We start from the raw sequence: 23,899 nt of genomic DNA on the forward strand, positions 1-23,899 counted from the left end.
GATTCGATTATGTAAAAATAACTTTATACACTTTATATATGATTATGTATGATGTTAAAATAATTTTGTTTCATACACTTAATATATTTACAGGTCTGAGTTTGCTGGACGTTATTACATAAACTATGTAATGGAGCATCAAAGTGAGAGCTCGGAGACTCAGTCATAAAGAATGAACTCAGAAATGAAGATACGGTGGCTTAATGAACTTTTTGTATATGCAAACTTTAGTATAATTTTGAATGTTTGTAGTATCAAATACAATGGTCTAAACGAAAGTATATTTATGGGTTGCTTAAAATATTATTTTAATGGTCTAAACAAAATTACATATTATATTATCCCAAATTATTATATCAAGGTAATTAAAATTGACTATAACAATTGTATTTGGCTCATTTAAAACTTTGTTACAGTCAATTTGGGCTAAAACTTTATAAATGGACTTTAAAATTTCAATTAAACTTTAAAAATGGACTTTAAATTTTCAATTTATATTTTGCATATGTAGAGTAATACTATAAACATTTTATTAACTATTATTCATTTTATTATTTTAAAATTTTTAATATATATATATATATTTAATACGAAACTTACAAAAAAATAATTTATGTCTGAACATACGAACTACTATACAAATTAAAAAAAAATAAACAGGTTTTTAAAATATAATAAAATTTTGATTCAACATTTTATAGAATTAAATTAATTTTTTTTTTCTCTATTTAGTTCCTGCCCGCACAAGCGTGCGGGTAACTCTCCTAGTTTAAAAGTAATAGAAGATAATACTTGAATATATTGCAAATATTTCTTTGAGAATATCCCTGCTTTTAAAAATATTAAATTTCTCCAGACTATTTGTTTCACTTTTATTTTTTTTTTGTTTTTTAAACGAAAATTAGAAAAAGGGAAATCAAATATTCATATCCCATTTATTTTTTTAAAAAAATGGAAAATAAATGCTAGAATCTATTGTAATTATTTGTTTCAACAAAACTTCTATTTTCTAAAATGTTAAATTTCTATAGATAATTATGACGGTTTGAACTAAAAATCTCGAGAGGATATACTACAAATATCCATTTAATTTGAAGATATAATACAATTTTTTGTGATCTCGACAAAATTTCATAAGGTTGCTGCAAATCTCCGAAAAAAACCATGTTTTTCCGGCTGGATACACTATCACCAAAAGGAGGAACAAATACTCTAAATAAGACAAAAAGTTCTGACAATTATAATTACGTGGATGAACAAATAAAACAATTAAAAATGTATATATATTGAAAATAAAAACAAATTATTAAAAACGAATATTGATAGCTTAAAAATGAATTATATTTTTTTAAAAACGAAAATTAGTAAAAATCGGGTTAAAATAATCGTATACTATTTAAAATTATTAAAAAATGGAATATAAATACTAAAATCTTTGGTAAATATTTTTTTTTCGAAAAAAATATATTTATAGAAATATTAAATTTCTATAGATAATTATGAAGGTTTGACTTGGATACTAAGCTATCATCAATATAGAGGCGCTCAATCACAACATTAAAAGTCAACTTTGTTAGGCTTAAACATTTGGTCGGATATGCTCGCGGGTAACTCTCCTACCTTTGTTACTTATGTTTATATTATAAAAATTACTTCCATTCTTTATTATTGAAGATTAAATTATAGCTTCTCTTTTGGTTAATTATTTTCTATTTACATTTTTGTTGGAATTCTTTTTAGTCTTATAATTAATTTACTTTTTGATATATTTGAAAATATTATTTAAAAATATATATTCCCATACAAGCGTATAAAAGAATTGAATTAGTGATATATTTGACCATAAAAAATTTAGACAATAACTGTTTTAAAAAGTTTTTGCCCGTACAAGAGTGCAGAAACTCTCCTGGTGATATATACTCCCTCCGTTTCAAAATATAGGATGTTTTAAGCAAAGCACGCAGATTAAGAAGTCTTTACTTTTAACAAGTTCAACCAATCAAAAACAATACTGCATAATATAAAATACTAAACTAACTAAAAGTTGCATTGAAATTTGAAAGCATCCTATATTATGAAACAAAAAAAAATCTCCAAAACATCCTATATTTCGAAACGGAGGGAATACATCTTTTAGAAAAAAAAATGATCCAACACGTTCGTACAAACATTTATGGATGAATTATTATTGATAATGTAGGACTTATAAGATGATAAACTAAGGATGACATACAGCAAACCAATGATAGTGTAGGACTTATAAAGATGTTAAACAAAGGATGAGACGTAAATAAACAATCTATTGAAAATAATCACATTCTCAACTGAATTATATGTAGTAAATAGGTTTCATCCATAGATATGCTATGCACGCCGACCATTTCGTTTACACCTCTGAAGCATGAAAAGTCGTTTGTGGAACAACAGCAGATTTCATCATGTGGAGAGCTTCGATGATGAGATCGCGGAGGTGATGAGGGTCTGGGATCACGTCTACATCAACTCCGATGTTGATAATGAGTTTGTCCACATAGCTTTGAGTACCGATAATGAGTCCCTTGTTTAACAAAAAAAAAAAGGGATAGAATTAAAAAAATTATTATGAGTCCCTTGTTTCACAATGCAAAAAAATTATTCTTACGTGGTTTAACAAATTAAAAAATAAAATCATATATATACACATATTTTAAAAAAATAAATACTGTATATTTTTCTTAATTAATAAGCTAAAATAATATACCTATATATATATATAACATATTTTGTTTGAAAAACTCTATTAAAAACATGGAAAAAAAACACTCTCTGTGAAGCAAAAATAAAATATTAAATCAATATCCTTTATAAAACGAAATGAATATAACAAACTCCATGAGATGATTCTCGAACCAAATTCCCTTATATCTCCCTTACCAAATCCATTTATAATGTGGGATAATCTAATATTAGCCTAATTTATGCAAAAGAAGTTGAAGTAATGTAATTTTTGATGATCGGTTTCAACTTTCAAGAATGTGTTTGTGTAAGAGAGTACCTGTGGAAAACCAAAGGTACTTGAAGCAACGTAAGATATTTTATGGCCGAAAAAACTAATGTGTTCGGCTGGACCAACCACATTAGAGAATATCATTGTTGTGCTTCCAAAAATTCTCTTTACAAGAGTTTTGAGTGCCTGTTTTCCACCCCATGCACAGATACATATAATTATGTCGATAAGAACACAAGATACATTAATTATATATATTTGGAACTGCATATATTAAGATAATGTTTGATTTAAAATCTTACCTTAAATCCAAAAACCTCCAATGTTAACTTGAGCAACACATGGGAAAATAGAGGTTCGAGGGAATGTTTCTTACGATCCATAACAATTTTGGATTGTCGAACATATTCAAATACATCATCGTTCGATTTCATGTCCAAGGGGATCAGAACATAACCTATTGAGTTCCCCCATCTACACTTCGAACCTTTTGCCATCATATTTGCCAATTCCTGATATAGACTTAATTATTTGTTAGAATTCGTACTATTTTGAACAAGACAAAACAAAAAAAAGGAAGCAAAAAATCGTTTGGGATATGTTATTAAGCACCTCAATATTTCTGTTTGGCCTTAGATTAAAAAAAACAACACCATGAAGATGTAGTTTGTCTTCAATATCTGTTTACAAATTCGAGACAAAATGTAAGATATTGTTATATATATCATATTATGATATTTATGTTTGGCCTTAGATTTACCATATCTTTGATTCAAATATCGAGAAAGACCAGCTTGTACCATCCCAAAAAGAACGTCATTTATAGTCTAATAAAAAAGAGGAAAGAAAGATGTAAAAAAAAAAAAAAAGGAGGGAAAGCATTTAAAAAACTCATTTTTGTAGAAAAAAAAACTAATTAAGCAAACGTACCATATTCATGGCGTTCTTCACCATTTTGATATCATCCAAACTAACGATTTGATGAATAAACTTATTATTGTTGAGTGTAACTCCTGGTTTACCCATTATATGAGCTCAGGTGTCCCTCGCACAAGAAATAAAAAGTATTGATTTGATAACTTCGACACAAGTGTGGAACATAAATCTTACTATGAACCATAACCAAGCAACCAAAGCAAAACAAATGTTCTTTGCTTTGTTTTTCTTCGGAGCCACAAAAGTAGGCAACGACTCGGGGTCACATGTTTTCCGAGTGCAAGCGAGTAAAAGAGACATAAGAGACATCCCATCGCCCAAAGAGTGATGGAACCTAGCCACGACCACAGATTCGGCATGTGATGTTTTAAGTTTCAATAAATGAAACTCCCATAAAGGTTTGGACATATCCATTGGAGAAAGAGCCATCTTAGATGTATAATCCTCTAGAAATTCATTAGGATTCTCAATGTTAGGATCTATATCTGGAACAATTACATGCTCTTCTACTATTACTTTCGTTGGAATCCATTTAGCTTTTCCTTTGTGCTCACCATGACCAGTCACCTACATGTCTCATATGATGTTAGAAGTCATGAAACTTAACATATAAAAAATAAAAACGTGTGTATAAGTCAATTACCGACCAGTATGCTAGAGAAGCGTGGATGGTTGATCAGTGTGTTCTTGAAGCCTTCCACAAGGATTGATGGATTGGTTTCGGTTTTGAATCCAATGGTTAGAATGTTGAAGACATCAAGACCTGGCAAGCTAAACAACCGCGCAAATGGACTTACCGGCTCCTCTCCTTCCGTTACTTGCCTTTCTATTGCCATATCTCTTATTAAATATCCGGTTTTATGGTATTAGTCTACTAAGTACACATGCAAATGGCTTATTTATAGACACATAGCTATTAATATATGTGTATACATTTGACACTGTTGTAGTTAATTGAGGTTGTTGAGGAGCTAAGAGTTAATAGCTAGTACTCGAAAAGAATAGTTCACGTACGGTTTAGTGCCTCTGTGTCTGTCGAGAAAGTATCCACGCCTTTCGAAATTGACATAACAGTTCTATTTATGTGGCAAGAAATAGTAATGGGCCTATCCGCCTATACGTCAATGTTTGATAGGTGGTGGATGAAAGCGTACGTACTCTTTTCTTTTGTTTTCGTCATGTGAATAATACTGTAGAAACAAACCTATGGACTTTTAGTCTACCAAAGATTGTTATTCATTTTGACGATACACTAACTGTTAATTTTTGCGTGACGCCAAGGCTTCCCATGAACTTCCATATAATCACACATCTAATACTATCTTAATCCATATTAACGAGACTCCATGGAAGCATGCAGAATATCTCCGCAATGTGATTGATCACAACCACAATTTTGATGCAACTTTGGTTCTCCAGCTAAGATCATCCTCTCACTCATAATCAAATCCTAGATGGTTTCTGTGAGCAACTAAAAGAGATGTTTCAACTTCAAGATTGTGAATCCTTCTTTATTCATGTACATATAATTACTATTTTTTCTCCCATTATCATATCATTCATTTTTTTTTTTTTTTTGACAATCATATCAATTCATTTTATATACTGTGGCTGTCACTAGATCTTTAAAAATTCACTTGTGAAAAGTACAATATGACAGTTACTAATTAAGTAATTAAAAATATATGAAAAAAGAAAAGGACAGAGAAATTAGCTTTCAAAGGTGAACAACTCAAATCAGTACCTCGTTCCTTGTCGCTTTCGTTGGAGACAGAGAAGATAATGACGACTTGTGGAGAAACTTCTCTTCTCAGAGAAGAAGAGTACGTCACCGACGCCGTTGACCACCGTGGATTCTCCGCCAGAAGATCTAATACCCGTAGATGGAGAGCCGCCGCTAATGTCAACGCTTGGTCTTAGAGCTTTCGTCGCCGACGCTTTTCTCGGTCGGTATCGAACTATTATCATCGCTTCTCTTATCTACGTTCTGGTTCGTCTCTTCTCTTTCGATCGGACTGATAAAAATCGATTCTTTGATACCAAAAAAAAAAAAATCGAATCTTTATGATGGGTATTGGCTTTTACTTGTTCTTCAACAAGGAGATTGAGAAAGAGTTTGAATTTGGTGTCAGGGATTGGCTCTTCACCTCCTTCTTTACTCAATGCGCTCTTGGACAGAGTGGACACAAGCTTTGTGTTCAGGCTTTTGGTGCTGACCAGTTTTATGTTCAATATATACGTTAAGCTATGGTTCGGAAGCCTTGCTTGTATGGTTGGTTATGAGGTTATATAATCCATTATCTTGTGACAGGTTTCTCAACAACAAAGCCTTGCTTGTACCCAATGATGGAGATATGGCATGCAAGTCTAGAGATGTCGAAGACGCCACAGCTCTTATTAGGCTTATTCCAGAATTTTAAAAGACAGTCGGAACACATGTCTCATACAGAAACTATGTATACAAAAGAGACAAGAAAATTCAAATTCTGCAGTCCAAGTGTTATAGTATTGGAATATATATATATATATATATTTCAAATGTATTTTGTAAATTGTTAGGCGTTACAAAAAAAGTTCTTATTTCTAGTCTCTCTCCAAATGGCTAATTCTGGAGAAGAACGCGTGATCGACGCCGTTGACCACCGTGGATTCGACGCTAGAAGATCCAATACAGGTAGAAGGAGAGCTGCATGGTTCATAATCGGTAAGCTCCATCATTATAATCACGAGCTGCTCTGTTTCACTATTTTTTTAGACCTCCTTTTTTTTTGAATCTCTCTCTTGAGGACATTTTTGTTTTGGCAGGTGTGGAGGTGGCGGAGAGGTTTGCGCACTATGGGATCGGATCAAACCTAATAAGTTACTTGACTGGACCACTCGGTCAATCTACCGCTGTCGCCGCCGCTAATGTCAACGCTTGGTCGGGTATTTCCACTATTCTTCCTGTTCTTGGAGCTTTTGTCGCTGACGCTTTTCTTGGTCGGTACCGAACAATTATCATTGCTTCTCTTATCTATGTACTGGTTCGTCTTTGTTCTGTCTCTTTTTTTTTCGATTTTGTCGATCATATTAGAAGCAGAAACTGACTTGAACATAATTTGGATTTTGATGACAGGGACTGGCATTTCTGACTTCATCTGCGTTTATGATTCCCAACACTACTGAAGTGACCTCTTCACCTTCGTCTTTTGTCAATGCACTCTTCTTCTTTTCTCTGTATTTGGTGGCTATTGGACAAAGTGGGCACAAACCTTGTGTTCAGGCTTTTGGTGCTGACCAGTTTGATGAGAAGAACCTGCAAGAGTACAGGGATAGAAGCTCTTTCTTCAATTGGTGGTATTTTAGTATATGTGCAGGAATCAGCCTGGTGATTTTAGTGGTTGTGTACATCCAGGAATACGTTAGCTGGGCGCTTGGATTTGGTATCCCGTGTGTGTTCATGGTGATCTCTCTTGTTCTTTTCGTGTTAGGAAGAAGACTTTATAGGTACAGTAAAAGAAGACAAGTAGAAGAAACCAACCCTTTTACCAGGATAGGTAGAGTCTTTTTATTAGCATTCAAGAACCAAAGATTGAGTTCCTCAGAATTATGCATAGCTGAGCTTGAGGCAAATCCATCTCAAGATTCTCCAGAGGAGCTGAGGTATGTTTGAGATATAGCAATCATAGATGTTATGGTTCGGACAGCCTTGTTGCATACTTGCATGATTATGAATTTAAATACACTTTCTTGTGACAGTTTTCTCAACAAAGCATTGCTTGTTCCCAATGATGGAGAAATGTCATGCAAGTCTAGAGATGTAGAAGATGCCACAGCTCTTGTCAAGCTAATTCCAGTATGGCTTACAACTCTATCTTACGCCATACCATACGCACAGTACATGACTTTCTTCACAAAGCAAGGTGTCACAATGGAAAGAACAATTTTTCCTGGTGTAATGATCCCACCTGCTTCTCTTCAGGCCCTGATCAGCTTATCAATTATAGTCTTTGTCCTCATCTACGACCGTGTTTTGGTCCCAATGGGAAAGTCAATAACCAAAGATCCTTGTGGCATCACAACACTCAAAAGAATTGGAACTGGAATGGTAATAGCAACTCTCACTATGGTGGTTGCAGCTCTGGTTGAGTCAAAACGGCTCAAGACTGCAAAAGAACACGGACTTATAGACCAACCGAACATAACTGGTCCAATGTCGATCTGGTGGTTATTCCCTCAGTATATATTGCTGGGATTAGCCGACCTGCACACTTTAGTGGGAATGCAAGAGTTCTTTTATAGCCAAGTTCCCACTGAGCTGAGAAGTATCGGTATGGCTCTCTACTTAAGTGCGTTAGGCGTGGGAAGCTTATTGAGCAGCTTACTTATCTCTCTGATCGACTTAACCACTGGAGGAGACGCTGGAGACAGCTGGTTCAATAGTAATCTGAACAGAGCCCATCTCGATTACTTCTATTACTTACTTGCCGTTGTTAGCGCCGTTGGGTTCTTTACGTTCCTATTCATTTCCAGGTCGTACACCTATCGTCGTGTGGACGGAGTGTAGTTTCTAAATAAATGCCATTTGTAACTATTCCTCTGTTTGTAGCCCTATTGAAATGCTAGCGCCGGCTCTGTCTAAGATATTTCTAAAAAAGAGATATATGTTTGTGGCCATGAACGAAAGACATATAACGTGCGTGTGAGCTTTCTTATCTTTAAACTTTTGAAAAGAAAGGAATAAAACAAACTAACATAATTCCTACAATGATTAACATATATTTTAATACTATCAGAACCAATCAATCCCATATACAATGGCTATCACCGGCTCCTCAGCTGCAGATGAGCTCGGAGATACCACTGAGGCTTCTCTTAATAACCGAGGAAATAACACTGGTGGATGGAGATCCGCGAGGCTCATCATCGGTAAGTAAGCACAGTTGAGCTCCTTTTACTCACACACTCACACAGTCACCATATAATATTTGATAATTCTCTTTGTTTTTGTATATAATATTTTTGTAGGTGTGGAGATGGCGGAGCGATTCGCTTACTTCGGGATATCGTCAAACCTAATAATGTACTTGACCGGACCATTAGGTGAGTCAACAGCTACAGCCGCAGCAAATGTTAATGCTTGGATTGGAACCGTTTCGTTTATGCCGCTACTCGGAGGTTTTATATGTAAGAGATAATGTGGGCCGAGACACAGCCCAAACCCAACAAGATAATCTCAGCCTTAGTCAACAGAAGATGACAAAGTCTTCATCGACAATACAACCCTGCAAAACAGAGGAACATAACTGCAGGTTGCAAACAGCGGACCAGACAGAACAGACCTGCTCAACAGAGGATCAGACCTGCAAATCAGAGGAACGGTAACAAATTCAAAAGCTCATCAATCCCTATCAATACAGCTGGAAGTTAAGGAAAGTCTCCCAAAAAGTCTAGATTGTTCTATAACTTTTGTATATAAATAGTATTGTAAAACCCTACTAAAAGATTAATAAGAAAAGTATCTTCAAAGGAAATACACCCTTAGTTTCTCTGTTCTTACATGGTATCAGAGCCATTCTAAGCTCTTACAGGCATCTCAATGGCAACCGCATATCCCTTTCCAGACAACGTCCATGTCTCGAGCTCAGTCACGCTCAAACTCAATGACAACAACTACCTCTTGTGGAAGACGCAGTTCGAGTCTCTCCTTTCCAGTCAGAAACTTATCGGGTTCGTCAACGGAGCTGTCTCGGTCCCAGCTCAGACCCGTCGTGTCACCAACGGTGATGTCACCACCGAAGTCCGGTCTTGGTTATTTGGAACTCTATCCGAAGAGGTTCTTGGTCATGTTCACAGTCTTGAAACCTCTCATCAAATCTGGGTCTCGCTTGCTGAAAACTTCAACAAAAGCAGCGTGGCCAGAGAGTTTTCTCTCCGTCGCAACCTGCAACTCGTTTCCAAGAAGGGTAAAACTTTCTCTGCTAGAGAATTCAAGACCATTTGCGACTCTCTCAGCTCCATTCGGAAGCCTGTAGATGAATCTATGAAGATCTTTGGCTTTCTCAATGGACTGGGAAGGGAGTACGACCCCATTGCTACGGTAATTCAAAGTTCCTTGAGCAAACTACCACCACCTACCTTCAACGATGTGATTTCAGAAGTTCAAGGATTCGACAGTAAACTACAGTCATATAAGGATACAACCACTGTCACTCCTCACCTTGCCTTTATGACTGAAAAGATAAATCTGTGTGCTCCTCAGTTTGCTCCGAATCATAAAAGTCGTGGTGGTCGCTTCGGTCAGAACAAAGGCAGAGGAGGCTATACAACACGAGGTTGGATTCACTCAACACCAGTCCTCTCCTCATGTTCAAGGCGAGAGACCTATCTGTCAAATATGTGGTCGCATTGGTCACACTGCCCTCAAATGTTACAACAGGTTCGATAACAACTATCAAAGTGACGTCCCAACGCAAGCTTTTGCCTCTCTCCGGGTATCTGAAGAAAATGGTCGAGAGTGGCATCCAGACTCAGCTGCAATAGCCCACATAACGTCATCTACCTCTGGTCTTCAAGGCACCACCACTTACAAAGGAAATGATACGGTAATGGTTGGGGATGGAGCCTATCTTCCCATAACTCATGTTGGTTCCACCACCATATCTTCATCCAAAGGTACTATTCCCATTAATGAGGTGTTAGTTTGTCCTGACATCAAGAAATCTCTGCTTTCTGTCTCCAAGTTATGCGATGACTATCCCTGTGGTGTTTTCTTTGATTCTAATAAAGTGTACATCATCGATTTAAACACTCAGAAGGTGGTGTCCAACGGTCCTCGTAAAGAAGGACTTTATGTGCTGCAGAATCAAGAGATTGTGGCTTGTTTTTCAAATCGACGATGTGCAGCAAGCTTAGAAACTTGGCATCATCGTCTAGGACACTCAAACTCAAGATCTCTGCAGCATCTTCTAGCCTGCAAGGAAATTCAAATCAATAAGAGCAGAACATCTCCTGTTTGGTAGCCTTGCCAGATGGGAAAGAGCACCAAGCTTCAGTTTTTTTCTTCTACTTCTCGCAGTTTAAAGCCTTTAGATAGGATCCATTGTGATCTTTGGGGACCCTCACCGGTTGTGTCAAACCAAGGGTTCAAATATTATGTGGTTTTCGTTGATGATTATTCAAGATTCTCCTGGTTTTATCCATTACATTTAAAGTCAGATTTCTACTCAGTGTTTATTGCATTTCAAAAGCTGGTTGAAAATCTATTGAATGCAAAAATACGAATCTTTCAAAGTGATGGGGGTGGAGAGTTTACAAGTAATAACTTCAAGAAACATCTTCAAGAGCATGGGATTCATCATCAGATCTCATGTCCCTACACTCCACAACAAAATGGTCTTGCAGAGAGGAAGCATCGACATTTAGTAGAAATTGAACTGTCTATGCTATTTCATAGTGACACACCTTTGAAATACTGGGTAGAAGCGTTTTTCACGGCCAACTACATTATTAACATTCTCCCTTCCTCAGTACTAAATGATGTCAGTCCTCATACAACCCTTCATCAAGAAAAAGTCGACTATTCCTTCCTCCGAGTCTTCGGTTCTGCTTGCTACCCGTGTCTGCGGCCTCTAGCTCAGAACAAATTTGATCCAAGATCACTACAATGTGTGTTCCTTGGCTACCACAGCCAATACAAAGGCTATCGTTGCCTACACCCTCCAACCGGTAAAGTGTATATCTCCAGACACGTCATATTTGATGAGTGTCACTTTCCATTTAAAGAGAAATTTCAGCAGCTCTCTCCATCATATACAACACCTCTTCTTCAGGCTTGGCAACAAATGTACTCGTGTTCTTCATCAGACTTGCACTCTTCATCCAAGCAGTCAGAGGATACTAACACCACATTGATTCATAATCGTGTCGCAACAATGTCACACACCGATCCAGAAGCAGAAGAGCTGAATCATGATCATGATCTTGATGAAGATTCTGCTGCAGAATCAGAGTCCCCACCTCCCCATGACTATGGTGTAGATCCTGATACAGACTCTGCAACCATTACACATAGTGATCTTGCTCCGAGTACAACCATCGTACCAGTGACTACAAACAGTCTCCATCCCATGACAACCAGATCAAAGGATGGGATTCAGAAACTGAACAAGCGCTATGCTCTTCTCGCCTCCAAACATACTGCAGTTGAACCGAAAAATATTACCATGGCCATGAAACATCCGGGTTGGAACAATGCAGTCATGGAAGAGATTAAACGGATTCATATATTGCGAACCTGGTCTCTTACCAAACCCACTGAAGACATGAATATCTTATCCTCCAAGTGGGTATTCACAACGAAGCTCAAACCTGATGGAACAATCGACAAGTTAAAAGCTCGTCTTGTGGCCAAGGGCTTTGACCAAGAAGAGGGAGTGGACTATCTTGAAACTTTTAGTCCTGTTGTAAGGACTGCCACCATACGTCTAGTTCTTGATACGGCTGTTGCTCATTCTTGGCCTATCAAGCAACTTGATGTATCAACTGCGTTTCTGCATGGTGAACTGCAGGAACCTGTGTTTATGTATCAACCGTCAGGTTTTGTCGATCCAGACAAGCCAAATCACGTATGTCGTCTCACTAAAGCCCTTTATGGCTTAAAACAGGCTCTGAGGGCATGGTTCGATACATTCAGCAACTTCTTGCTTGATTTTGGCTTTGAATGCAGTACATCAGATCCCTCTCTATTTGTGTGTAATCAATATCAGAAGACCTTGGTGCTTCTCCTCTACGTAGATGACATACTCCTAACCGGCAATGACATGTCTCTACTAGAACAACTCCTCACTGCTCTCAATACTCGTTTTTCAATGAAGGATCTTGGTCCACCAAGTTGTTTTCTTGGCATACAGTTCGAGACTCTATCAAATGGCCTGCTTCTGCATCAAACAGGTTATGCCTCAGAGATTCTGTTTTAAGCTGGCATGTCGGACTGCAATCCCATGCCCACTCCTCTGCCACAATAGCTGGAGAACCTCAACACTACACCATTCTCTGAGCCGACCTACTTCAGGAGTCTAGCAGGCAAACTGCAATATCTGACAATTACACGACCGAACCTCCAATATGCAGTTAACTTCATATGCCAAAGAATGCACAATCCCACAAACTCTGACTTCAGTCTGCTCAAGAGAATTCTCCGGTATGTGAAAGGAACCATCAACATGGGTCTTCCAATTCGAAAACACAATAATCCGGTGCTCTCTGCATTTTGTGATAGTGACTATGCTGGCTGCAAGGATACACGGTGATCCACATCGGGATTTTGCATCTTACTTGGCTCCACTTTGACCTCATGGTCTGCAAAACGTCAGAAAACCATCTCAAACTCCTCCACTGAGTCAGAGTATCGAGCCTTATCGGTTGTGGCTCGTGAACTCATGTGGATTTCCTCCCTCCTATGTGATCTTGGCGTTTCTCAGTATCAACCCACCCGAGTCTTCTGTGACAACCTGTCTGTTGTCTACCTTTCTGCAAACCCGGCTCTACACAACCGTACTAAACACTTTGACAAGAACTTTCACTTTACTCGGGAAAGAGTAGCTCTCGGTCTCATTGAAACTCATCATATCCCAGCAACACTGCAACTTGCCGATATCTTCACAAAACCCCTACCACGTCCGTCGTTCTTTGATCTTCGTGGCAAACTCGGCGTGTCTGCTTCTAGCGTCTCACCCACGTCAAGTTTGAGGGAGGGTGTAAGAGATAATGTGGGCCTTGACAAAAAGAATGGAGACACAGCCCAAGCCCAACAAGATAATCTCAGCCTTAGTCAACAGAAGAAGACAAAGTCTTCATCAACAATACAACCCTGCAAAACAGAGGAACAAAACTGCAGGTTGCAAACAGCGGACCAGACGGAACAGACCTGCTCAACAGAGGATCAGACCTGCAAATCAGAGGAACGGTAACAAATTCAAAAGCTCATTAATCCCTATCAATACAGCTGGAAGTTAAGGATAAGGTTGCCTCCTAAAAAGTCTAGATTGTTCTATAACTTTTGTATATAAATAGTATTGTAAAACCCAACTAAAAGATTAATAAGAAAAGTATCTTCAATGGAAATACACCCTTAGTTTCTCTGTTCTTACATTATAGCTGACTCGTTTCTCGGTCGTTTCCGCACCATTGTCATCGCATCTTCTCTATATATCTTGGTATATAAAAATACTCACCTCTCAAAACATTTCTATTACTAGAGATTTTGATGAATAATTATATTTGAAACATAATCAAACAGGGACTTGGGTTGCTGTCTATTTCAGCCATGACTCCTTCAAACACCGAAAATTCGAATCAGTTCCAAGTGACATTCTTCTTCTGCTCTCTGTATCTTATAGCAATAGGACTAGGCGGTTACAAACCGTGTATTAAGGTATTTGGGGCTGATCAGTTCGATGGTTACGATCTAAGAGAGAGAAAAGCCAAGAGTTCCTTCTTCAACTGGATGTTCTTTGGTAACTGTATTAGCATATTGACGACTCGTTTGGTCTCTACCTACATTCAAGAGAACCTAAGCTGGTCAATAGGTTTTGGTATCACAAGTGTTTCCATGTTGCTTGCTCTGTCTCTTTTCCTCCTTGGAACTACCTCTTACCGTTTTAGTACTGAGAGAGGAGGAAAGAAAAACCCTTTCTCTAGAATCAGTCGTGTTTTCATGGAGGCTTTAAAGAACAGAAGACAACCTGATTTCGATGATATGGCTGACGCGAACGAGACTCTCCTTGTCCAAGCTCACCAAAGTTCCAAACAGTTTAGGTAACATAATAATATGTGAAAAATTATCACAAAGAAAAAGTTTATAGTTTATTTCTCTTGGATACTATGCAGATTCCTAGACAAGGCAGCTGTTTCATGTGAAATGGCTGAAATCGAAGAAGCAAAGGCGGTTCTTAGGCTTATTCCAATATGGACAAGTTGTGTAGTTTACGCCATTGTATATGCACAAGCCCCTACATTCTTTACAAAGCAAGGAGCCACAATGAACAGGTCAATTTCACCAGGACTCTTAGTCCCTGCAGCTACACTTCAAAGTTTCATAAACATCGCAATAGGCGTTTTCATCCCAATCTACGACCGTTTACTCGTCCCATTCGCGAGGTCCATCACTCAAAACCCATCAGGAATCACAATGCTGCAAAGGATTGGCACAGGGATATTCCTCTCCACTCTTGCTATAGTAATAGCCGCTTTGGTCGAGACCAAAAAGCTCCAAACTGCTTGGGACGATGAACTAATATTGATGAGCGTGTTGTGGTTGGTTCCACAATATGTTATCTATGGAGTCGCGGATGTGTTCACAATGGTGGGTTTGCAAGAGTTCTTCTACGACCAAGTCCCTTGTGAGCTTAGGAGCGTTGGTATGGCTCTAAACCTAAGCATATACGGGGCAGGAAACATTCTAAGCAGCATCATGGTATCAGTTATTGATAAAATCACGAGCCAGTCTGGTCAAACGAGCTGGTTCGATAACGACCTGACAAAGCTCATTTAGATTACTTCTACTGGCTACTAGCTTGTTTTAGCTTCATTGGTTTCGCCTCCTACTTGTGGTTCGCCAAGTCATATGTCTACAATAGACCAAACACCTTCTAAACTCTAAAGCATTGTTTTCTCTGTTCTGCCATTTGAACTAGGCTTCATTATTGTATTTCAGAAATTAACTTCACAACCATGCAAATAAGGATAAACAAAGCCAATGTTGGAGTTACTTTTATTGAATAACAACTAGTTTTAGAAAAACTAGTCATGTAAAACATAATCGTTATATGATAATGTTCTCTTGCCCTATAAAAGTATATCAAATGAAAAATATTAATAACTACAATCAAACGAGAGAAATTGATGATATCGAATCGATAAATTTATGTTAATTAGTTTGATATTTTTTTATATATATAATTAAAAGTCGTTCTTTAAAGGGCAATTGACAAAAATATCACATATTTAAGTTTTTGTTCCAAAACTAGCACACACATTCAAATATTCCAAATTTAGCACAAATTTATATATCATTAAAATTAATTATAACTTTTTACTTACAATTTTTGAAAGCTTAAGTGAAGTTTCCAATGCTTACGGTGAAGCCTTCGGTCTTGTTCTTCTTCTTCATTTATCAATTACGATCTTAAATTTTGAGATTTTCAAAGTGATTTTTATGGCTTTTAATTTAGAAATTGGGTAAATTTGTAGTGATGTCATCGTGATGATTATTGTAAGAAGAAGCAAAAGAAGAACGGAGATGGAAGAAAAAGTACGAAGATGGAAGAGAACGAAGACCGGAGAAGCCACGTCTTTACGATGTAACGGAGATGCAGGGTCTTTGTTACTCCATTCTCAGCCAGAACATTCTTTGAGATTCCTGAAGAAACTCTTCTACGATATGTATGTCTGATTATGAGTGGTGGTCTCAGAGCTAAACCAATGTTAATTTGGGTATTGGAATTGTTTGGGCATTGGTTGGTAATAAATGAAATCTGATTATGAGTGGTGGCTTGAATTGTTGGGTATTGGAATCTGAACTGTGAATAAAATAGAAAATCATATGTAATTTGGAAGCTGAAATGTGTATTTGAGTGGTACTCTCTCCTCTTTGGACATTAAAGTTGTTGCATACCAAGTGTTTGATATAATATCATTGGAAAAAAAGCAGTTGGTAAATGTACGAAAGTTTGTCGTTTTCGTTGATGTCTTCGGCTTGTGCTTCGTCGATGATAGAGTTGGCTAGTAGTGTTGATGATGCAGAGTACAACGGGATGATCTTCTAATTATGATCATCATCATTTCTGGGATTTCTGGATATTTAGGAAAATCTTCCTAAGTTTCAAGAACATCTTCCTAAACATCATGAAAACTTTCCTAAATCTTAAGAAATGAGTTTTTGAATATTTTAATTTATGTTTTGCCATTAATTTATATTTTGCCATAATGTATTACATATAACTCCACTTGGTGAGTTATATTTGATTTTATTTTGTGCACATCCTGATATTTTATCTATATAGAGAAGATTAATAATTTGATTTTGTGTCTTCTTAAATATTTTATGAACGCTATCCTGAAGTTTAAGGTTTTCTTCCTAAATATTATTACTTGATTGCAGGTTATGTCGTATAGTACTGGTTGTGAGACTCCTTTATCTAATTTTGAAGATGGTTGAGTCTTTAAGGTAAAATGTGGTCTTGTTAGTGTTCAAGATGATAGTCATGCAAATGAGCTTATGATTAATTATACTCTAGGATCTAGGTTACAATAGTTGTAGATGATGGATCAAAGAACACTATAACATGATTGAGTTTACTACCGGCTCTCTTTAATTTCAAGGACTCTTTGAAATTTCAGGATAAATTCCACAAAATTCAGTTATGATTACATGAAATTCATGAAGGATTCTTTAAACTTCATGATGATCTTCATAAAAATTTTAGATTTCACGATGACTTTCATAAAAAGTCTGGATATTCATAAACACCAAGATATGCACAATACTCATTACTAATGTAGTAATTTTTAACATAAGGAAATACATCAAAAAGAGGTTAGAAACACATTTATTTAAATTTAGGAAAAATTCAGTAATATTTAGGAATGACTCTTTAAAATTCAGGATAACATTAATAAAAATTTAGAAAAATGCAAACTCAAATCATTACTCCTATAGATATGTATATAATGTCATGATGTGCACAAAATATAATCAAATTTCCACACTAAATCGAGTAATCTGCGATACATCAAGGTAAAACAGGAAATGAAAATGGGTCAAAAACTCATTTCTTTAAATTTAGGAAGGATTCATAATGTTTAGGAAGAATCCTTGAATTTTAGGGAAGTTTTCCTAAATATTAAGAAATCTCAAAAAATGCTGATGACCAGAACCATAATTACGTCCATGTATTGTGGAAACCTCTGCTTTACCATGGGACATACTAGCTCTTCCATTTCTCTTTGTCTCTGCTAAGTATATTGTGCCTATTGAGACTATAATTTGATGATTGATCACCTTGTACAAACAGATTTAAGCAATTTCACAGCAGATGATAACCAAAGTGTCTGCTTAATCTTCTCTACATCAAATCCACCTTTCCTTCAAAAGAATAGGACATGGAGCTGTTTTTGTAAGTTCACACGCTTTTTGGATACAACAAGACTGAGAATCTGAGATACTGTTCTATGACTGCAAAATTGAACAGAAGAGTCCTAAGACTAATACAAACAAGTAACCTTCACATCAAAAGGGAGATGACCCATAAAGACTGTCCTATTATGATCATAAAAATGAGCATCAACCTGACTTTTCCGTTTCTTACAAGGCGGACCTGCTCTATCAACGCGGATATTATTGCCATCAATCTGAATATAACATAAAACCATAAATCAATCTAACATAAACAAAAAGGCTAAGAGGTTATATTACCAGAGACATATTATGTGCCAAAGAAGAATTAACATACTTATCTCTTTCAAACAGATTGACATTAGACTTTTCTTCACTAAACTTCAAAATCAGAATTACAATACATGGTTTCAAGCACAGACCTTAAACTTTCTCATCGATTTTGTTTCAGCATTATAGTTCCTTTCCTTGTCCTCTTCTCACTAATCAATTAAAAAAAACAAACAAAATCAACAATTAAACACAAAACTCAATCTAAATAACTCATCTTTAAGCTATAAGAAACTCACATTGATAATAGGCACATAACATATCCTCACAGATTCAATTACACCCAAATTACTAAATCTCCTCAAGATGACTTTTTCTTAACCTTAAATGGCAAATTCCCAACGAAAACAGTTCTAACAAGCTTACTCTCATCACCAAATCCTTCTTTTAAAACCATCGGATCAGCTACTTCATGAGCTTTCTTCCTCTGCTCACCAACCTTCTTCTCCTTATTCATCTCAATGATTCCCTCATATTGGTTCCCAATCCCATCTCTCTTCCTTTTCTTCCTTTTTGAATCCAGTCTAGTTTCTACAACAACCTCTGAATTTGTCATTTTCTCAGAATCTGAAAATTAATTTCTTTTCCTTTTTAGAATTTTTTTGACTTCACAGAGAAAATTGTTTCTTCTTCATCATTCTCCTCATTTCGTTTCTTCTCACCTTTGATTTATTAAGGTTGATTTTACCGGAAAGGGTTATTGTCAGAGAAGAGACTCGAAATCTGGAACTTTCACCTTTAGCCACATCGTCGGAGAAGAAAGTGGTGAAAATACCTAATTTAGTCTAAGGTTCATCGTTTGAGATTTGGCCTCTATTTCCTTCAATTAATTTTATTAACTAAGATAAAAAATATTAATATTTACTAATGCTAGTTTGGAACTTTTGAGTATGTGTGCCAACTTTGGAATAAAAACTTAGATGGTGCTATTGACAAGTATTTCTCTTCTTTAAACGAGCAATTGACAAAAATAGCATCATTTTAAGTTTTTCTTCCAAACTTAGCGCATAATCTTCTATTTTCCAAATTTAGCACTTATTCTAATTAAATAGTTAAACCACTAAAATTAAAATTACTATAGTTGTGTGTTCCCCAGCCAATTCTCATCGCCGACAAGAGGAGATTGACGAAGAGACATGAGTGAAGACGACGCCAATTCATCATCCTCATCTCCATTATCGTCTCCTTCCTCTCGTCTTACCACTCCAGATTGATCATTCGCCGGATCTGAAACTCGATTGAATCCGGTGACATTGAGACCGCCATCAACATCCTTCGCTCCCAAGCTCCTTTCGTCCTCAATGATCATTGTATTCTATTTCAGCTCCAGAAACAGGTGTGTGTGTTAATCTCATCAACCTATGAAGATCTACCTTTAGACTTTCTCCTGTTAATACTTCCATGACAGTGAGCGAGGTCGAGTCAAAGCTTTCTCCTTTTTACCTGATTTTTAATAGTTTTCAAGCTTCCGTTTTTGTGGCTTTGTATTCGTATCTCAATTTCCAGATTATGAGGCATAACGAATACAAGAAGAAAGTCTTGTCTCTTACCACGTAATTTTCTTTTACCGAGTTGGGTTGAAAAGTCTTAATCTTGAATTGGTTATTTCAATTGGTTATTTCAATCATTTAATTTTTGCTTTGTGTTAATCTGGTTTTTTCAGCGTCTACATGGAGAGAATTATTCTCTTCACCCTACAAGTTTCTTTGTGCCTTCGTTTCATAAAGCTTTTAGTCAGAAGTCGGAGCAAAGTTTCAGAAACATGATGGTTGAGTCCTCTCCTGGGATTTTCACTTTTGAAATGTTCAAGCCACAGTTATGTGAAATGTTACTAGCAGAGGTATAAAATGACTTAAAAGAATCTTTTTTATGTTTGGGCACAGCTAAATGTCGATCATTGAATTTAAACCATGTAACTCTTGTTCAAATTTGTTTTTTGCTGTGAAGAAATTTATTGAGCTGCTGAGATAAGGAACACATGAGGCTACAATTGCTTGCTTCAGAACTTATGTTGTTCCCTGTGCTCTTGATACTAACCAACTGGAAAATTTCATCCTTTCTTAATATATTGTCTCTAAGCTCTATAGTTCTTACTTCCATCTTAATTTTCTTATCGAATGCTTGTGAATTGGCTTCTGAACATTTTGGTTTTTAGAACCCATTTTGCTGGATTAAAAGTTAAACAACTTGACTGCTACTATTCAAATTTAAGGTCTTTAAAGCCATTAAGATGGTTTTAGTGTATTTGAGGATTGACGAATAACTCTATTTTCTTGTTGCAGGTAGAGTGTCTGATCTGTTACGTTGTGATTATGTCTTGTAAACATGTTGTGACCATTGATTAATCATAGGTGGATACAGCAAACTTTGATAAGGTCAGGAACCAGGTTCCAAGAACACAAAACCGTATGGCTCAAAGATCCGAGGAAAGAAAAAAGATGCTTGTATTAAACAAGCGTGCTCGTTTTTACAAACAAAATTATTCAGGAAGGATTGAATAATATTTAGGAAATATCTTTTAAAATTCAGGATGGTTTTCATGAAAAAGAAAAGTTAAGTATTTTGTCATATGTTCGGATCTGAACCTGAAGCCTTTACGAAAGGTCTAAGAGAGCATAACCAATAAGTCAAAACAATAAGCCAATTTGTTCCTTCGTAGAAAGTACACAATAAACATTAATACAGGTAAAACACCAGGCTGGATACAAACAAAATTATTGAACCATGTTTAGAAATGATTGAACGATGTTTAGAAATGATATTTTAAAATTGATGAAGACTTTCCTCAGCATAATTACTGCTACAGATTCTCTTTAATTTCAAGAACGAAATTCCGAAAAGTTTTTTTTAAATTTCAGGATGATGTTCATAAAAAGTTTGGAACTCATGATAGCCTTCATGAAATGAAATCTGTATCATTCATTGATGGAGGAATCTTTGATATATTGAGGCAAAGCATTAAAAAGATATATAGAAACAGAATTAATTAAATTTAGGAAAGATTCAATAATATTTAGGAATGACATCTTAAATTTCATGATAACCTTCATAAATATTTAGGAAGACACAAAATCAAATCATTACACCTATTGTATGTGTAGATAAAATATCAGGATGTGCACAAAATAAAATTATTATCTCTCACTAAATGGAGTAATTTGTGATACATTAAGACAAAACATAAATAAAGGATTCAAAAACTCAAATTTAAAAAAATTAGGAAGGATTTCATAATGTTTAGGAAGACATCCTGAATATTTAGGAAGGTCTTCCAAAATATATAAAAATCCCAAAAAATTGTTCTTTCCTCCACTTTTGTCAAACTTGGAAACAAGCAGATCCAAAATCATAGGAGAAACCAAAACCCAAGGCTCAAAAGTACATCTCTCAGCTCCTTTACATCTATTTTCGGCTCATGTCCTTGTGAGACTTCTCAAAAATGGACTGAACCATTCCCAATACAAACCACATGAGGGAACTTCCAAACAATGTTGCTATGCTATATCACTAGCAGAAACCCAATTAGATTCATGAAAACATTTATAAAACTTACCTTTCAGTTCTGAACTAGTAGAAAAGTGCAGTAAACTCTTTAGGTCCTACAAAATGTGGAGGCTTGTCAAGTTAGTACAGGACACCAATTTAAAACTATGCTAGCAAGAGAAATGAATGTAACTAGAATGATTATTTATAAATTCAATTAGAACTAAAATAATGAAACAAAGAGATTCAAAAAGATGATAGTGAGATTGTGCAATAGCAAGTTATTCATTGAGAAGTCTACAAAATATTGTTAAAATTGCCAGCATGCTAATATAAAAAACATTGACGAAATGCCCCAAAGTATGAATTTTGCTATAATGAAATGAAGAGATGGACATAATAACGTTACCGAACAACAATCCTTGTTCAATCAATCAAAAGCATATAGAAGAAAGCTCACCAATTTTCAGGGCATTGCTATTGGTGAAAAGAAATACATAAGAAGATGAACAGTTCTCATACTGAATTTCTGTTGATAAGAAGAAAGAGCTCCTTGAAACTCTTTATCATCAATGAAACCACTACCATTTTGATCTGCAACTTGAAAGCAAGCCGGAGAAGCTTCCGACGTAGAGATCTCCGTTGGGAAGCGGCTTCTCAACGTCACCTAAAGGCGTTGGAGTCACTCACCTAGTGGTTCCTTGAGATCTCGATCTCACCATTGGAGTAGAAGACTAAGCTAACAACACCAAACTGTCTCGTCTCTCTACTTCGTCGCTGCTTAAAATCACCAACACCAAACAGAGCAACGAATCCGAATTCGATTGGTAATGAAATCGATAAAACTCTGATTAAATCATTTGATTGAAGCTTATGACGATCGATTTAGCATTTAATTGAAATATCTGAGATGAAGATCTCAGCTTGGAAGATTCAAGCTTCACCGGAGAAAGATCTTGTGTTTGATTTTTTTTGCTATTAAAAAAGCAATTGTGTTATTTGTTTAAATACTTAATATTCACTAATGCTAGATTAGGAATATATAAGTGTGTGTGATATTTTTGGAACAAAAACCTAAAATAAAATAATGCTATTCTAGGGTATTTCTCTATTTAAATTCAATATAACAAAAGACGTATACTACTTACTCAATTATTATCTTCTTGTGCATAAAAGACAACTTTAATTTGTAAAAGACAAATGGTGATCGCCTGCGATGAGCTTGAAGGTACTCTTCATCAGGTCAACACTGAGAGTTCCATGGACAAACCAGCCGGCAGATCATCCTCTGGAGGATGGAAATCGGCTAGGCTTATCATCGGTTAGTAAATTAAGTCTGATTACACCAAATTAGCTTCGTTAAACTCTTATACTAGAGATTAATCCGTTTTGTTTTGTTTGTATAAGGTGTTGAAATGGCGGAGCAGTTCGCCTTTTGCGGTATATCGTCGAACCTGATAACGTACTTGACGGGACCATTGGGGGAGTCAACAGCTGCAGCTGCGGCCAATGTCAACGCATGGACTGGAACAGTGTCGTTTTTGCCTCTTCTCTGGGGCTTTATTGCTGACTCGTTCCTCGGACGTTTTCGTACCATTGTGATCTCGTCTTCTCTCTATATCTTGGTATATACATATAACCATTTCCTCTCAAACAACTTTGTTAGAATCTGTCACTTCATTATTGTTTCTTAAGATGGTTTAATCATGAAACAAACAGGGACTTGGGTTGCTGTCTTTTTCTGCCATGACTACTTCAGACACCAAAGATTCAAATCAGTTCCGAGTAATTCTCTTTTTCTGTTCTCTGTATCTTATAGCAATAGGACAAGGCGGTTACAAACCGTGTATTAAGGTATTTGGAGCTGATCAGTTGAATGGAAATGATTTAAAAGAGGCAAAAGCCAAGAGTTCTTACTTTAACTGGTTGATGTTTGGAAGTTGTGTTAGCATATTGAGCACTCGTTTGGTCTCTAGCTACATTCAAGAGTACCTAAATTGGTTCTTAGG

General features: G+C 36.2%; 5 protein-coding genes and 1 pseudogene across 11 annotated transcripts in view; 5 read left to right on the forward strand and 1 right to left on the reverse strand.

Annotated features, from left to right (window-relative positions):
- LOC104700924 lies at window positions 2,197-4,772 on the reverse strand (annotated as a pseudogene).
- On the forward strand, window positions 5,659-8,578 carry LOC104700925 (protein NRT1/ PTR FAMILY 5.13-like). 7 transcript variants are annotated; one of them, XM_019227619.1, is made up of 6 exons: window positions 5,813-5,912; window positions 6,055-6,131; window positions 6,234-6,626; window positions 6,728-6,945; window positions 7,038-7,564; window positions 7,661-8,578. In XM_019227619.1, the coding sequence occupies exons 3-6, from the start codon at window positions 6,521-6,523 to the stop codon at window positions 8,466-8,468; spliced, it is 1,659 nt and encodes a 552-aa protein (XP_019083164.1). In that variant the 5' UTR covers window positions 5,813-5,912; window positions 6,055-6,131; window positions 6,234-6,520; the 3' UTR covers window positions 8,469-8,578. The 7 variants fall into 7 exon arrangements, with proteins under 7 accessions (XP_010414831.2, XP_019083166.1, XP_019083165.1 ...); XM_010416529.2 differs by lacking the exons at window positions 5,813-5,912; window positions 6,055-6,131 and adding an exon at window positions 5,659-5,801 and having other exon boundaries at window positions 6,597-6,626; XM_019227618.1 differs by having other exon boundaries at window positions 5,820-5,912; window positions 6,055-6,626.
- On the forward strand, window positions 8,646-9,425 carry LOC109125054 (protein NRT1/ PTR FAMILY 5.11-like). The gene is made up of 2 exons (XM_019227623.1): window positions 8,646-8,830; window positions 8,930-9,425. Exons 1-2 carry the CDS (start codon window positions 8,719-8,721, stop codon window positions 9,097-9,099), a joined length of 282 nt encoding a protein of 93 aa, XP_019083168.1. The 5' UTR covers window positions 8,646-8,718; the 3' UTR covers window positions 9,100-9,425.
- Window positions 9,501-10,923, forward strand: LOC109125425. The gene is made up of 2 exons (XM_019227045.1): window positions 9,501-10,087; window positions 10,164-10,923. The coding sequence occupies exons 1-2, from the start codon at window positions 9,501-9,503 to the stop codon at window positions 10,921-10,923; spliced, it is 1,347 nt and encodes a 448-aa protein (XP_019082590.1).
- On the forward strand, window positions 14,060-15,763 carry LOC104700927 (protein NRT1/ PTR FAMILY 5.11-like). The gene is made up of 3 exons (XM_019227622.1): window positions 14,060-14,118; window positions 14,202-14,719; window positions 14,792-15,763. Exons 2-3 carry the CDS (start codon window positions 14,229-14,231, stop codon window positions 15,453-15,455), a joined length of 1,155 nt encoding a protein of 384 aa, XP_019083167.1. The 5' UTR covers window positions 14,060-14,118; window positions 14,202-14,228; the 3' UTR covers window positions 15,456-15,763.
- The window catches only part of LOC104704527 (protein NRT1/ PTR FAMILY 5.11-like), a 2,837-nt gene continuing 2,004 nt past the window's right edge, over window positions 23,067-23,899 (forward strand). The window contains exons 1-3 of the mRNA XM_010420599.2: window positions 23,067-23,211; window positions 23,298-23,515; window positions 23,610-23,744. Of these exons, the coding sequence (XP_010418901.2) occupies window positions 23,091-23,211; window positions 23,298-23,515; window positions 23,610-23,744 (474 nt within the window). The 5' untranslated portion in view covers window positions 23,067-23,090. The remainder of the gene's footprint in view (window positions 23,212-23,297; window positions 23,516-23,609; window positions 23,745-23,899) is intronic.

This window comes from Camelina sativa, chromosome 7, assembly GCF_000633955.1.
Source record: "Camelina sativa cultivar DH55 chromosome 7, Cs, whole genome shotgun sequence".
Classification (NCBI taxonomy): Eukaryota; Viridiplantae; Streptophyta; class Magnoliopsida; order Brassicales; family Brassicaceae; genus Camelina; species Camelina sativa.